Genomic DNA, 16650 nt, shown 5'->3' with positions numbered 1-16650 from the left:
CTTTTAGCTTTTACATAGAGAGAGTTCTCCAGTAGGTGTTGGATGACTTGATGAACATGTTTTTGATGATCTGAACCAATGACCTAATGTGATACAGCTGTGTGATTTTAGGCAATTTAAGTGAGAAAAATGGCTGAACATTTTAAATGGTCTTTTTCTTTGGTTTAATGTTTCTTGATTTTTGTGGAATTTGTATATAAAAACCATATGTCCAAATGTGTTAGAAAAAACAGGCTGTGATAGGGTGTCCTGATTTTCTACATGACTAACATACTCTTATTCTGTTGTGGTGTGAATGCTAAAAAACATCTTTTACGCATATGTACACATCCACTGGAAGGAGTCTGGTATGTGCTGAAATAAAGAATGAACAAGGAGGTGTTTTGTTCTGCTCCCAATGTGTTAAAACCCAGAGAAGACATTAAGATTCTTCACTTTATGACTCACTGAGGAGAAAAAGCTCCTCTCAAACCATTTCCCAACCAAACACTGAAAACACTCACCCAGGCCTGTGTGACACTGACCTGGCCCATCAGGGCCATCAGGAGCCTGGCTCAAAGGGGAGAAGTCTGTGCTGCACACAAATCCACAGTAGGACAAAGAGCATTCCCACATTCCACTGTGCCACTGAAGCCACACACACACACACACACACACACACACATTGACCCATAGTGACAAGAATGAAAGGCTTTCCAGTGCAATAAAAGTAATTTAGCATCTAGAGCTTAACAAGTGAATTTAATGGCATCATTTGTGGTCTGTTGCCCCTTTAACAAAGGCTGGAGATAACTGCACTGAGGGGATGGAACAGCAAAACCCTCAGAAGAAATGTACAGAAAACCATGCAACCTTCACATTTAAGTTAGGGAATATTTGCCCCACTTAATTCAACAGTTAATCCTGATATAGATCTGTTTCATACAGTTTATCACATCTGTGGATTTTGGTGAGAACACGACCGTCCGTCCGTCGTGTATACCCGTTTTTTTTTTTGGGGTTGTGGGAGTGCTGGTTCCTATTTCCAGCGGTCTTTGGGTTAAACTTGGTGCCCTCCCTGGACAGGTCGCCACTTGAGAACAAATTTATTCCGTTAACTCTATTTTGAAGAATCTGAGAATTGGGATTTAGAAAAGACTATTATCATGCTCAGGTGTGAATTATCAAAAGAACAAGCCAGACAAGATGGAGATGAGTGTCAGGGCTGATCTGAGTCAGAAAGACGGCTGTAAGAGTAAAAGGGATTGTACAAGATTGTGGTGAAACCTACTGTGATGCTTGAGTTGGTGCCAGTGACTTGAACAAGAACACACACACACACCAGAGTTAAAAATGAGGAGATTTTTTTATTTTATTTAGTAGCACCAGTGGCTTTTATTTTGCAAGTTGCAGACAGAAAATGGGTTGGAGAGAGAGGGAAGATGTGCTGCAAAGGTTGGTGGGGCCAGGACTTGAACCTGTGACAGCAGAGGACTATGACCTCTGTAAATGGGTCACAGTCTTTACCCCTACACCAATGCCATACCCAAAATGAGAAGATTTTTGATATGGCTCGTTGCCCAGGGTGCCACTGCACTTAACAGGGAGTGGCATAAGAGTTGGAAAAAGAATTTTCTTTCAGTCAGTGCCCCTCAATGTTCTACACAGTGTCAGAAAACATGGCTGTACACCACAGCTACCTAATGATGCTAAGGTTGTCTGATTCTATAATCCTATTCAGTACTAAATAAATACCTGCTCAAACTTGAATTGGATGCTGAACAGTGATGGTTCAAAACAGTTTTAGATTTATGAAAACCTTTATTCTGTTTGTAAAAATACAAAAACAGGCATGTCAAACCTGGAGGGAACTATTCTACACTGATTACAGATGATTTAAAACCGAGTTAATATTTAGGAATGCAATTTGTCTAAACATGCAGTTTCTTTCTTTTCTGAACAAAAAGAGTCAATGACGTTTTTTTTGTTGTTGTTTTTATCAAAGAAAAAAAGAACACCCTTCCCCGTATTGCTACTGGGTCACCAGTGCCACAGCCGTGGGATGAACTGTATGAGACTGAATTATACCACCTCATATTTGACCCTGACTAGTTTCTTTTAAATGGTGTGCTGTGATTTGGCTGATCGATGCTGTTAGCGTCGGGTGGTGTGTTTGCCAAACATCACACAGAGGTGTGTGTAGTTGCTCTGTGTCTCATTAGAAAATAATTGCATCCTTTGCACAAACTTTCTGCTCTTGTTACATTTTAATGACCAATCCCTGAGATGGTTTGTAGGGATGGTTTCTGCTGATGTTAAGAAACTGCCCATAAATTCCCAAAGCTGAACAACATTCTGGGTTTCCTTGGGTCTCTGTTTTCTGACGTTGTACACAAAAATTAATTATAATAAATAATGTAAAATATACACAGCATTTTTAATTATTAAGCTATTTTAGTTTTAGTATTGCAAAAAGCAAGGCAAACACATCTTCACTTACATTACCCTGAATGCTCTGAAATTATTTCTGTGTGTGCAGAATTTGAGAAAAATGTGTTTTTTAATTGGTTTCAGGCTCTGAATGAGCTTGGTTTTGCTGTGGCAATGTTTTTATGTTTACATGTTAGTTCAAAAGCTCCTATAAAGAAAGAGTTCATTGTTCATGGTTTGACCTAAGTCATTTCCATGGAATCAAAACAAGTTACAAAAGGCAGAAGATCGAGCTAGCTCGTACCTACACAAAGAGAAGAGACTTTATTTGGTCAAACTGCTATAAAGGTAGCAGTAGGAAGCAGTAGCTTAAATAAAAAACACTTTTCTCACCACATTTCTATCAAATGTCCTGGTATTGCATTGTTTTACGTCCTGGTAAACAGATATCGTCATGGTTCCTACAGAGACTTGAAAAGTGTAGAATTTTTTTAATTATTTTCCAGGTTTCTATAGGTAGGAAAAACGAAAAATATAGATTTTTTTTTTTTTTTTTCAGAGTTTAATCCCTCTATATAAGAAATAGCTCCAATCAGAGCACACATTATCCATCCATTAATCTATGTGTTTCCATGTCTCCGTCTTTCTTCACAGTCTTTTGTTTTTGCAGGTTCTGTATTAGAAACTTCAGCCCCACATTAATCGTGAACCTTTGTATTGATACTTTCGAAGTGGAATTAAAGTTGACTGCAACGACTCCAAATATTAGTTTTGAACGGTCTGGAATTTTGAGGTGGAAAATGTGTAAGAACCTTGTTAAAGGCAGGGTATAGTTTGGCATTTCCTGTGTGTGTGTGTGTCTGTGTTACATCCCTGTAAAGCTGGGGTGTGGTGATGTGTTAATACCCACAGTGATATAAGTTTTCAGTATTAGCGCCTATACTTCCCTACCTTGTTCCTCACTACTGCGCACATTACCAAATCTCAATTTAAATAGATTTTATTGCACTGATTATTTCAGTATTTCTGCTTCATCCAAGGGTTGCCGGTTCAAACCCCCACTCTGTCCATCTCAGTTGTTGTGTCCTTGGGCAAGACACTTCCTTTCCTGCTGATGGCGGTCAGAGGGCTCGCCTCACCTCTGTCAGTGTGTGAATGTGTGAATGACTGATTGTTGTGTAAAGGGCTTTGGAGTCTCTGGAGACTTGATAAAGCGCTATACAAGTGCAGTCCATTTACCCATTATTTAAGTGTGTTTGGGTGGGATGGGTTTCCTGTGCTATCAGTTGATACTGGGATGGTAATGTTCTGTATGATCCATGTGGTTCCAGGTTACAGATCATTCTAGTTGGTGGAAAAACAGCCATGGTTCCATGATTTATCCCCAGATATGGGCAGATGCTTCTACCTGCTGTGTCTGGGACCTCATAGCCAGGGGCACTGATTAAGATACAGGCAATTAGTGTTTCTTCAAAAGGGACTCATAAAGCGATGTGAGCATGTGGAGAGGGGGTGAGAGAGGGGAGTACACATGGATTGAAAGCTGGCTGCCTTCAGACAACAAAGACAGAAACACTGCTGTATGTTTTTGTCTCAGTGTGTAGTCCTGTGTGGATGGGAGCTCCTTGGCTGAATCTCAGAGGCAAGGTGTCCAGCCATGCTAACTGTTTTAACACTACTGCTATACCTCTGTTTGTCATGACCAATCTGGCTGCTTTTAGCTCACCCTTCATGCAGTCAGACTTACAAACATTTATACTTTGAATAAGGAGCTTACACCAATGTCACCAATATTACCGGACTGCAGCTTTAAAATGGAATCCACTGCTAGCCATCCAGAGGTGCGGGACATGTCACATTTGTTCTGAGTGAAGTTACTTAAGGTTTTTAGAGATAAAAGAATGTACTGAAAATAATAATAATTTGCAATTTCACCAAACATGCAACATTGTGTATGCATACATTAAATGTGTTGTTTCATTACTTTAAAGATTTAATAGAAAGAGAAGTGAAATACAGCCCAAAATGGAGAAAAAACACTGCATTCCTGCAACATTTATCTTCTATTTTATAATTTGAGCTGCACAGAAAACATTTCTAATCATGTCATTGAGAAGAAGCTTAGGTTCATGTGCAGCGCTGCACCAATCAAACATGCAGCGAACCAAACTGGCCAATTTTAACTTCAGTTGACTGAACGGTGAGCTGCAGCTCAACTATTGGAAAATGTGACTTGTTTTGCCTTTCAATAAACATATGGTTTTGTTTCTGTCTGTCAACAAGCACAGTATTTTCTTCGATACACTCTGTTCACTTTGTAAAAATCTGTGAAAGATTTCAGATCACATTTTTAGCAGCCAATTTCTACTGACTAGTTTTTGTAAAGGTTTGAAATGTGGATACTGATGTCAACCAATTCTGATTTCTCTTTAAGAACTACAACTACACCTCAGTAAGGACATGTTGTTCTAGCCTCTCTGAGAGAGAACAATGCTGTTTTAGATCAGGAGAGGAAGTGACATCATACTGTGTGTCTGTGAGTGAGTCCACACTATTAAACAGGGTTTAATATTAACTTTAGGGAACAAGGACAACACCATTAAAATTTTAGGTGCCATGTTATCAACAATAAGCATGATTAGCATGGTTAGCATTATTAACTGTAAATAGAAGTATCTGTGTGTAGTCCATAACGCTAAGATTTCCAAAAGGTTACCAACATCCCCAAATCCAGCATGCTTCCTGACAGATAGAGGCTGGAAGCGCAAAACAATAAACAGCCAATTTACTGTAGCTCCTAAGCATCCAACATTAGAATGGCATAAATGTTCCTAATCAAAGTGAAGTGTGTCTCACAAAGTGGCCTTAATGGCCACCTTACACTGTAGCTAACTTATAAGACTATTCCATGACACACTATGCGACATGGATCCAATAAACATTAGTACGACATCAAATTTGATGTGTGCACATTGTGTGATGACCGTTTACTACTAATCAGCGTGCGCCATATCAACTTACACCGTCCATCTGTACCACCAGAGACAACCACAACAAACACATAATGAAGAACGCAGCCCTTGTTTCAGCATTTATGTGCCTAGAAATAATGTGCTGCCCTACACAAGCTGATTCTCCTCACCAGTCTGCTATCCACTAACTCTAACCTCACCGGACCCATACCTAAATCTTAAGATCTCTGTGGAAACACTATATGGTTAAATATACATAGCGCCCCCATGGTGTAACACCGGTGCTGTCAGACCACATCATTTCACATTAACTAAATTTCGCTCAACATTGGTTTTATGCCGTAATTCTATTGGCAGATTAGTAGAGGTAGGTCGTAGCAGCTGTCACACTGAAACAGTCGTTCTAAATATCTGACACTCTCAGATATTTACCGCAGGGTATCTTTGGTCGCAAGACGCTAACAACGGCCGTCCTTAAACCTGTCTCACAGTGTGATGTAAAACTACAGATTTAGAACCATGACCAAAGATTTCTCCCCGGGTTTCATACAATACTCGTCTTTTGTCTGCGACAGCTGAAGATCACACACTGTATACCAGCCTCTACAGTGTGTGATGGTTTATTAGATCCATGTCGCATAGTGTGTCATGGAAGAGTCTTATAAGCTACTGCGTAAGGAGGCCATTAAGGCTACTTGGTGAGACACACTTCACTTTGACAAGGAATATTGCGCTGTTTTGATGTTGGATGTTTATGACAGTTTCATGGCCTAACATCTCTTTACGACCCAGAAACTCCATTTTAAAGGTTCTGTTGATTCTCTCTCAGTTTGTCCTTACAGCCTTAGTTGCTATTCAGATTACAAACTACTGGGTGAATACTATAAAATATGAAGTGTAGGTGGCACGATACTTCCACACAAACATGAACTCAGATCTAATAAATAGCTTTTAGTTTAATCCACATGCTCACTTTACAACTTGAGTAGGCGCTGCCGTAATCACATCCGTTAATCACACAGACCGAAAGAAAATATGTACTTATTATTCAAGCCAGGATCAAGCAAATAATTTAAACCTAAAACTCTATCACTTAACCAATTAGTATTTCACTGGATAGTTATCTCCGAGATATAATGTGTTTCTTTGGATTAATGACGCATACAAATTTCAAATTTTAGTATGAGCGCTCTAATAGAAATTTTAGGCTGCTGCCCTGAGTCTCTTATTTTGAAATAAGACAAAAAACATTTTGAGTTGATTAGGAATCAGTTGTTTTTAAATTGTTTGTGTTTCAGCATTTTGAAAGCATAGAAAAAGAACCAGACGAACAATTTATACCCTGTAAAATACACCTGGATGGTCAACCAGTAATAATGCTTCAGTTGACACCTGATTACAGATACTTTAAAACATCCTTACCCTATTTGGGACAATTTAAACTAAAGGAGATTCTTGCTTTCTCCAAGCATATGGTCAGGTCTTCTCTTGTTCTTTGTGAACCCAAAATACCAATATTTTAATATCTTGTACAGGCTTAATGTATTGTTTCACCCTAGAAATAAATGTACATTGATTCTTCCCCCAACCAATCTTTGTTGAATACACAGTAAAGACGATGTTTGCTTCACAAAAATTGTGGTTTAACGTAAAATTAAATGCGTCTAATTATGTCTATGTGGTACAAAGGTGTTTCAGATGGTTTTCATGAGCTGATCCAGTTGGACTTTTGTTTTACTTTTTAGGTAGCACTAACAGTCTCTATTTTTATTATTTGAAAGTGGGCAGACAGGAAGTGGGGTGAACAGAGAGGGAACACTTGCAGTACAAGTCGCTGTCCAGTGTTGGGAATGATGATTTGTTTAAAATAATTCTTCTCACGTCATTGACCTTTCAGATGCAGGTGATGCAGTAGTGCTTTGAGGTAACAACTCACAAAACGTGATAAGTTGATGTTTTTACTGTTCTTTTTTTCACAGTCATAGAAAAATAATAAAACTGTATCTGTTATTTGAAATGAATGGTAACACATTACACTTTATTTGGGGCACCATTATAGTGTATCAGTTTAAAAGACTGCTATGGAGTGAATATTTGGTGATGCAACTCACTGAAATTCTTTTGGACCATGGATGCTTCTTTGAGCTTTCATCCCTTCAATGAACATTTCTTCTAATATTTATTTATTTATTTATTTTACATTTAATACATTAATCATCAATTTTTCTACGTCATATTTGAGTTGTTGTTCTATATTTGCTTGAATGAAAAAGGAAAAAAGAGCTCACAGCACACACACACACACACACACACACACACGCGCACACGTCTAACACTTGTGTTCTTGTGTGTTCATTTGCGTGTGCTCAGTATCTTACTGAGGTTTCCAGATAAACAGTGGTAGCAGCTGCTACCATGGCAACACCATTGTACTCCCTCCCTCCTCCCCTGCCTCCCTCTCCACGACCAATCCTCGGCCCACCCCCCACCCTTGTTCTGGCTGGGTCCGCGCTCGGCTCAGCCGTGGAGTGAGGACCAGAGACGAAAGCCAAGCACTTTGTTTCACACAGTAGAGGAGTGGACAGGAAGAAGAGGGACTAAGAAAAGGTGGAATAAACTGGAGTTAGTGGTGGTTGTTTTGGTGCTGGGGGGACAGGATGAGTGAGGACAACCACTCCCACTACAGGCTGGACCCCAGCGATCGCCTTAATGGGCTGGGGCAGCGGAGAAAGAGACCCAAGAAGGTACGTTATTTTATGTGGTTCCACATGGTGCTGAGTGTGAGGATGGTGAGGTGGAGCAGGTGGACAGAAGTCAGTGATGGATTAATTTTCTCATTTTGGCCCCAAGGTTTTGTTCAGGGCTTGATTTATCTCCTGTCTCCATAATTTATCTTTGTACAATATGAAGCTTTTTCCTGTGTGCGGATCCCTGCTGATCCAAGCTGAACCTGCCCTCTCTTATCCTCCGTCTCCCTCTGTGTTGTTGTTGATGAGGATACCTCCATGTAGTAGTAGGAGGAGGCTCCTCTCACATGCTGACAGGGTGGGTCCCTGCTTTTCTCCTCTGTGCGCTCTTTGTGTGCCTCCTATTATTAACTTCGATCAGCCTCCTCACAGAGGATGTTGATGACATGTGTGACAGCTTATTGGATTTCTGCTACACCAAAGGCATGCACACTCCCATCAGCCTCGACTGGGACACATTTTTATGACCAATATAGTATATTATAAAATCTACAATAGAGCTTTTTTTAATCCATGCATAATAACTCAGAGCATCAAAACTATTTTCTCCATCAATTCCTAAAAATATTGAAATAATGAAAAGGTCTCAGTGGAACTGCAAAAAGACAAAACAAAACAAACAATGCAGAATGTATCATCACAATGAGCCTTTCACTCTGTTTCACCATGTAAAAATGATTTGCTCCTCAATATTTTTCTATTCTTAGCCCATATTTTAAATTTGATTAATTTGACTTACATTTATTTTCAAATCAGTGGTTTAGATGTCTGCAATAATGTATCCATCCATCCATCCATCCATCCATCCATCCATCCATCCATCCATCCATCCATCCATCCATCCATCCATCCATCCATCCATCCATCCAACAGTCCAGATGAGTTCTTTCTTCCATCCTCTTATCTATCCAGTCTCTTTTGGATGTTTGTAATTCTGCCAAAAGAAGGAAATCAGGCAGTTCTGGATCTATAAAGTGGTCTATTGTCAGTCTGTCATTGGTTAATGTCAAGACTTTTTGATATCAATCTTGCGCAGCTGGGTATGTACGAATTCTTTACAATTTTTGAAACTACAGCGTGTTTTGGCCTTAAAGCCGGGTTCACACTGTATCTTTTGTCAAGTTTAAAATCTCTAGTTGTAAGTTTAAATCGTGATCTTTGGTCCTTCAGTGTAACAGACACACCAACTGCTTATTTAGTGCTCCCAAAGACCAAAAGTGGTCTATAACATTTATTATTTTATTAACTGGTCATTATAGTTACTGCTTTTATTGATTTCATTATTTTTATGCTTGCTTTTATAGTCCTTTTACTTTTGTGTTTTTCAATTTTGTCATATCAGTCCTGTCTGGTCATCTTTGCACTGGCTTCCAAGCAGTTTCAGGATCCTTTCAGGAGACATTGCATGTCTACATTTACTTTACAAATTTCCATACATGTGCTTTGCGCCAGTGAAACAGACAGAGAAAGCATTGCTTTAAACAATAGTTTGATAAATTAACTTTTCTATGCTGCCAATACATATTCAGTCCTAAATAACTGCTCGGGAAATAGAGTCAGCAAGTTGATGAATGTTCTGTGTTTGGACACTGTTACTTTCTCCACAGCTTTATACACAGGAGACTCTAAAAGCAAGCTGTCAGATGTTAGAATCATTTTCACTCAGGATGCATGTATCGCCACCACCCATTAGTCTTTACAGCTCCAGCTTCATCTAGCTAAAGCTATGTCAGATATCAATGGCTATAGCTATCTGGACTAATAACTACTGCTTGGGACACCAAAAACATTAAAAACCATCTAGTAAGAGTGGCTGGTATCCTTCAGACATCTTGTAACTAATTTGGTGGTATGCTTAGGGTCTTTGTTCATTTTTGATAACCCGTTTGTGTCCAAGCTTTAACTTCCTGGCTGATGTCTCGAGGTTGCTTCAGTAGTTCAACGTAACGTTCTTTCCTCATGACGCCATGTATTTTGTGAAAAGCACCGGTCCCTGTGGATGATGACACTCTCATACCAGTTTCACCAGTACTTTCATATGATCTTTTGGTTTTGTTCTGTGGTATAAAGGCAAATTTCAACTGGTTACAAATAATCTTTTCTGACTTTTTCTCGTAGGAGGAGGTGGATCTTTGGTGGATGGGTCAATATGGCTTTAAAGTGAAAGAGCTGAAAGTTTCTTTAACCAGTCAGGCCCAGTTTTTGCACATGTTGAAGAGTACATAAAGCTGCTGGAGCTCAGAGACAGTTCTATGTTGTGACAAACCAGGGGAAGCAACAGTGACTTGAGTCAGAATATCGTTCTGCATGACTGTTAGACAGAATGAGGGAAAGCAAAGCCTCAGTCAGAGGCAGGTAAGCAAGTCAGTAATGCTGAATCTAGTAATTAAATTGTTGGTGGAAGCAGAGGCAAAGCATTTGGCAGCAGGGGGGCATTCAGGATCAATTGATGAATTATTGATATGTTCCCTCCCCCCATGCTTATATAGGCTCACTGCAGCACAGACACACACACCCTTATGGTGACCTACAAGAGTTAAGCTAAGGCAATAAATCCAACATCCACTACCTGCTTCACTCTTGACCCAAAGTGTGCTCAGGTTGCTGTTGTCAGAAAGTTGCAGGTTAATACAGTGTTTTCCTCATGACAGCCCTTAGCATGTTAATCTTCAGCTGCCTCAATTAAAACCCATTTCCTCCCCATTGCTGACCTAAAAGACGTTTGCACCACAGCCCTGCTTCATGAGCACAGGAAGGTTTCAGGTTTATGAGTGTCTGTCCAGCTGGGCAAAGACCATTTGAAAAACAGATTGGTGCTGTTTCTCAGCAGAAAGGGGGCTTTGGGAGCTTTCGGTGTGATAGTTGCTGTAACTCAGCAGTTTTATACATACATATTCAGGACTGATGCTTCTTCTCTTAGGCTGAGAAACATCTTCCTAGGAAAACTGATTCACTTTTGAACAAATGTGAAAGGTTGTAAGCTCTGCAAGAGTGGGAATAAAACTGTGAGATTGTTTTCAGTGATGCACTGATCAAGGACCCGTGGTTGATTTCTAATCACTGGTCTTTGTTCAACTCTGACCCGCCAATACCAATTTGAACTGATTTGAATTTCTCTGGAAGAACTATAATTAAATCACTTTCATAATATTTCTTTTGTTCCTTTGTGCCATCAGGGCTTATTCAATATTTATATTAGAAGCAGAGGTAACATCCCAACTATGTGAGAGAGAGATTGCTGTAAATCAAGGTTTTACTAATTTAAGACAAAATGATTATGGCGTTCACATTAAATGGCTTTACCATTCTATGTTAGCAGTTAGCATGGTTAGTATTACTTGTGTAACTGTGAACATCAGGCTGAGTGTTTCTGAAGAGAACATAGAGCCAGACTTTAATTTTGGTATTTCCAAAAAGCCCAGAGTGTGAAGGTTCAAAAGAATAAAAGACAACAACAGAACTGTAATATGTTCAGCCTTTCTGTTATCTGCTGAAGCCAGCTCCTTATCAGTTTTCTTCTTCACCAATTTGACAAAATGTTCCCATATGTGTTTCTCTTTTCCCACTCAAATACAAGTTGGGTACGAAACGACCAAACTGCCAACCCATGAAAAGACGACAGATTAAAATGACCAGGATGCGCTGAAGTTTAGCTCTCTGTTCTAGCCTGAAAAAGAGTCGTAGAAAACCTCTTTTCTGTAAATAACTTTTTACAGCTTTTGTGCTTCCTCTAACTTGATTTTTAAACATCCCACTGATACAAAAACTTACAAACTCTTACGCTTCTCTCTGCAGAAATGGCTTACTCACTGCAGTGTGTTGTTAGCATGGTATGTAGCATGCTGCATTCCCTGACTGGAAAAAGATTGGATTTTTGGATTTTCTGACCAGCCTGTCCCCAGTCAGGCCCGGTCAAGCTGAAAATTGGTTGATTCTGGTCGGCAGCTGACACCATGAGCAGATCTTCAGTCACCGGTTAAATTTTTTTAAAGATTGGGTGATACTTACAACACCTGCCTAATCTTCTTTTCCAGCTAAATTCTCTCTGACTGGCGTTGCACTCCAAGGCATGTCTATAAATGCTATTTGTGACTCATAAGCAATCAGCTGGAAGATTAAACTGAATATCATGTGACTCCTCCATAGACTGTTCACCCACTGTAATGTAGAAGCTTTCTTGTTGGTTTTACTCAACAAACATCACAATAAACCTCATGTTTTTTACCTTTCGGTGAAGTTCTAACCTTCTTCTCTGTTTTAGACTACAAACAAAAACTGACTTGCACTTAAAATGCAGTGATACACAAACAAATACTACGTTTTTCTCATTAAATATTCTGTTGAGTTTTAAATGGCAGCTTCCTCTGCTTTAAAGTGTCCGTCTCAGTAAGAGCCGTTTTCTGACGGCTCAGTTCACACATGGAAGCAAAGAGGGTGCAACTCTAAAGACAAAGGCTCTTATTCTAGAATTAGATCCACTCATACGTAACATTAAATATTGCAACAGATGCCCAGGGATAATTAGGAATACTTTTGGATGTATGGACATCTCACTGGACTGGATCATCGGGAATTTTCCAAATGTAACAAAAAGTAATGATTTGTGAATCAATATGAAACTTGGTTAAAACTCAGTCATATGGAAACAAGCATGTCAGTCGTGTAAGAGCATGAAAGAGAATATGATACAGTCATATAAATGGAATATCGTATATAAACACTTGGTAGGATAAGAGCCAAATAAGGACTTAAGCAGAGTATGCCATGTTCCTTTTTTCTTTTATACATTTCTTCATGTGATATAAACTTGTAAAACAGCACATTTCCTGAAAGGAACAAATAGTCACCATTTTTATTGGAATTGAACCTGGAAGCCTCTTTGGGGCTGGATCACTGGTTTAGACCTAATGTACTGTTACTTTATTTAATGATGAATATTTGATTGGCGGTGACAAATGAGAGGATTGAGTTTACTGCAGGAGAGGGAACAGAAGATCAATTGTAACCTATTGATCATCAATTATTGGGTTACTTCTCTGCTCTCTGGTCTAATTTGATTTGAAATTGAATTGAAATGACTCTAAAGGATGACGGAGAAGTACTCATGATGTCTAGCTGCTTTAGGGGGACTCTTCAAGCAGCCACCCAGCTCCAACAGCAGACAAATAAATTAGACTTGAAATGTGTGTGTAGTGTTTGTACATTTCATCCGGATTTTGAGCCTTGCACACTTATACTGCTGAGGCAGTCCTCAGGGCTGGGATTAGGATTAGGTTTAGGGTGCAGTATGGATTGACATTAAGAATGAGTGTGTGTGAGTGTTTGCTCTGTGCAAATATACTCAGGCCACATCCTTGGCCATGCTGGAAGCAGTTGGGGGTATGCTTTTAGCTTCTGCATGTCATTGAAATGATGTGGGTGTATAAAGGCCACCAGTGTGACTGTGGGCTGATTTCTTGAATAGTCAGCTGTTTTCCTGTGGATTGTTGTGGTGTGTGCAGATGTTTTTTATGTTTTAACATTTTTCAATCTAGATGTAGCATTTCATGCTCCTTTGGTGTGAATGCCAGTGTGCATCTGTTTGACCCTTCCATGCTGCCTCTTTTTTGGACAGTAAACAACAACCACAGATGGTCTGTGAGGATGACACCCTGATGTCGCCATGGCAACCAAGAGACTTGGCGCCTAGAGGAAAACCTTTAGTCAAAAACATCTGAGGCCACATTTCAGGCCCTGATAATAGATTATGTACAACTTAATTTGTTTGTCTAAAAACTGACAATCTGGTTGTTTTGTGCAACATGTAAGAGCAAGGCTATCATGATGACATGGTAACATATTAGTTTATTTTGTCTTTAAGAATGAAACTGGATTTATCAAATGCCTGAAGGAGAGCAAGGGAATGCAGCAGCGGTAGCTGTGCACCTGTACTAGGATCTGACTTTAGTTGTTCTTCTGCTTAGATTCCTCTTGCTACAACAGATGCACAGTGAGAAAAAAAGGGCAAATCTGCCCATATCAGTGCTTCAGTTTAGGATACATGCAGCTATCATCTACTGACAACTTTGGTACACAAAACCCCTGTATTTTTATAATCATTACACAACAATAAATCTTCTTGAAAGTAGTTACTGTTGTAGTTTGGGACTTTTTTAAAAAGACGATGGCAACATTTGATTAAATAAAAACCTTAAATCGCTTTGGAGCTGGCTGGTGCTTCTGTATCCCTTTCAAGTTCAAAAGTTAATATTTTCAGGGTGTGAAATGGAGGTTTCAATATTATTTACCTTTGCTTGGGTAGAATAAAATATTTCACCATTGCAAAGTCTTCTTGAACCTACCCTCAATACAGCCCTATTCTACAAAGACCTTGCACTGGTGGAGATGATACAGCAGAACCCTGGCTTTCATAGAGCCTCAGGCCCGTATTAGTGCTGCACTGATGTGGAGTGACAGGTTTAAAATGCAGCTTTGTGCTGGAGTGAAAATGCTCAGTCTAACACATAGCAGGTGTCTAACTGTCTCATTCAGGGATTATTTATTTATGAGAAGATCCATCCATTAGCGAAGGCTGAGAAGAGGGGACATCTAGATCAATGGAGCTTCCTCCTGCTTCACATATTGCAAGATGTTTGAGAAAGCTAAATGATTTTGAGTTTGGATTTCAGGTCGGGTCCATGCATTCCAATTAATCCTAACTATCAAACAGTGCAGTCGGATTCAGTTTATTATTCAGATTGATTAAAAGTTTTTCTATCTAAGGAAACCGAGTCAGTGACTCGCTGCATTCACTCCACCTGGATGAGCATGTAGCAACAGTGGAGAGGAAAACTCCCTTTTAACAAGAAGAAACTTCCAGCAGAACCAGGCTCAGTGTGAGCGACCATCTGCCACGACCGACTAGGTGTTTAAGAGAACAGAGACACAAACTGATCCAGTAGTATTTTCTATAGGTAAGAAAAGTGAAACATTAATGATTATAGCTCCTTTAGTGGCTTCATCTAGGATAGAAAGACAGCTAAGCAGATGAATTCTGAGCCAGTTTTCAAGTCTAGAGTATGAAAGAGAGCACATAGAGTTAGTCATAGTAGAAGCTCAGCCAGTAGCTATGTCTAAGAGAGAGACAGGGTTAAACACTGAAAGACAGGGCCAAATGTATCATCGGTAAAAGGTGAGGATTAAGTTGCTGACAGCAGCAGCAGCTTGGCCTATGTCGCCCTCCAGGAAGGTGTCACAGCTAAAAACCGAGCCAGGTCAGATGTAGCTTCTAGAAAGCTTTATGGTTTGTTTAAGACATTAGTTTGGGGTTGAAGCTTTTCTTAGTCTCGTGCTCAAATTGCCAAGCTGATCCGTTAATGTGATGCAGTTCTATAGACACTGATCCTGCTAACTTGATTTTCTTGGATTTGTTGTCAAACAGGCATTACTAAATATTTTAAGGCTTTCCCAAAGTGAACTACCAATAAAATGCCTGTGGGTATGTGCAACCCTGGCTCATCTGGTTGAGCGTTATGTAGGTTGGACCACTGGCAGAACTCCAGGTGAGGCGTCTTCTGGTCTTCCATGTTGCTGCTGTATATCTCAGCCAATATTCAGGCCAAGAAGAAAAATACGTGTCATTGTAGTATTTTATTGCTTCTGTTGTGTTTTCTCCAGTTTGGTTCCGTTAATATTTCATCTGGCTTGTTTCCATGGCACCTGTGGCCTATTTCTTGCTTTCAGACATGCAGACAGCTACTTTTTATAGATTGAAGATGAGAAAACGTGCCCCCACCTATGATTTTTAACAAGTTATGAGTATTCTAAAAAATCAGCTGGCAAATAGAATCAAATGCATTTACTTACATTAATTCAGGACATGTGAGCTTATAGTTTCAATATTTATACTATTACTTTAGAAACATACTTTGCATTTTGAGTGTTGTGTCCAAGTCCATTTCAAATTGCACCCAGCACTGGACTTGTTCTCTGGAGGGAAGAATCATGCCTCTCGGTTTGGTAGTTGCCAAGAGAGACTGACTGCCAAGTATCAAATTTGGTGGAGGGGTTTTGTGAATGAATGGTGAAAGGACTGAATTTATATAGTGCTTTTCTAGTCATGCTGACCAATCAGTCACATTCACATACATTTTGATACACAGATCAGTAGAGATCTTGGGGTTACGTGTTTGGCCCAGGGACACATAAACATGTGGTAGGAGCAAACTGGAATTTAACCCCTACCTTTCTGATTGTAAGACAATTACTCCACCCACTGATCAACTGTTGAGTTGGGTTCAGACCATTAATCCCAGTGAAAACATATCATAATGCATGCCAAACAAAATTTGAACAATGCAATGCTTCCAACTTTGAGGGAACAGTTTGTGTCATAACTTTGCTGGTCTGAACAGAGTCCTGACCTTAAACCAGAGGAGGATGGGTGTGTGTGTGTGTGTGTGTGTGTGTGTGTGTGTGTGTGTGTGTGTGGGGGTGGGGGCACAGGAAAAGGGCAAGTAACATTAAAGCAGTTGAAAAAGGTC

The 16650-nt window shown here is 39.7% G+C and overlaps 1 protein-coding gene across 1 annotated transcript in view; it reads left to right on the top strand.

Moving 5' to 3' along the window:
- The first annotated feature begins 7957 nt into the window (after nucleotides 1-7957).
- The window catches only part of ank2b (ankyrin 2b, neuronal), a 170666-nt gene continuing 161973 nt past the window's right edge, over nucleotides 7958-16650 (top strand). The window contains exon 1 of the mRNA XM_047385947.1: nucleotides 7958-8125. Coding sequence (XP_047241903.1) covers nucleotides 8039-8125 — 87 coding nt within the window. The 5' untranslated portion in view covers nucleotides 7958-8038. The remainder of the gene's footprint in view (nucleotides 8126-16650) is intronic.

Source organism: Girardinichthys multiradiatus, chromosome 14 (genome assembly GCF_021462225.1).
Source record: "Girardinichthys multiradiatus isolate DD_20200921_A chromosome 14, DD_fGirMul_XY1, whole genome shotgun sequence".
NCBI classification, from domain to species: Eukaryota; Metazoa; Chordata; class Actinopteri; order Cyprinodontiformes; family Goodeidae; genus Girardinichthys; species Girardinichthys multiradiatus.
Note: the sequence above shows the minus strand (reverse complement) of the source record. Positions and strands in the feature narration are given on the sequence as shown.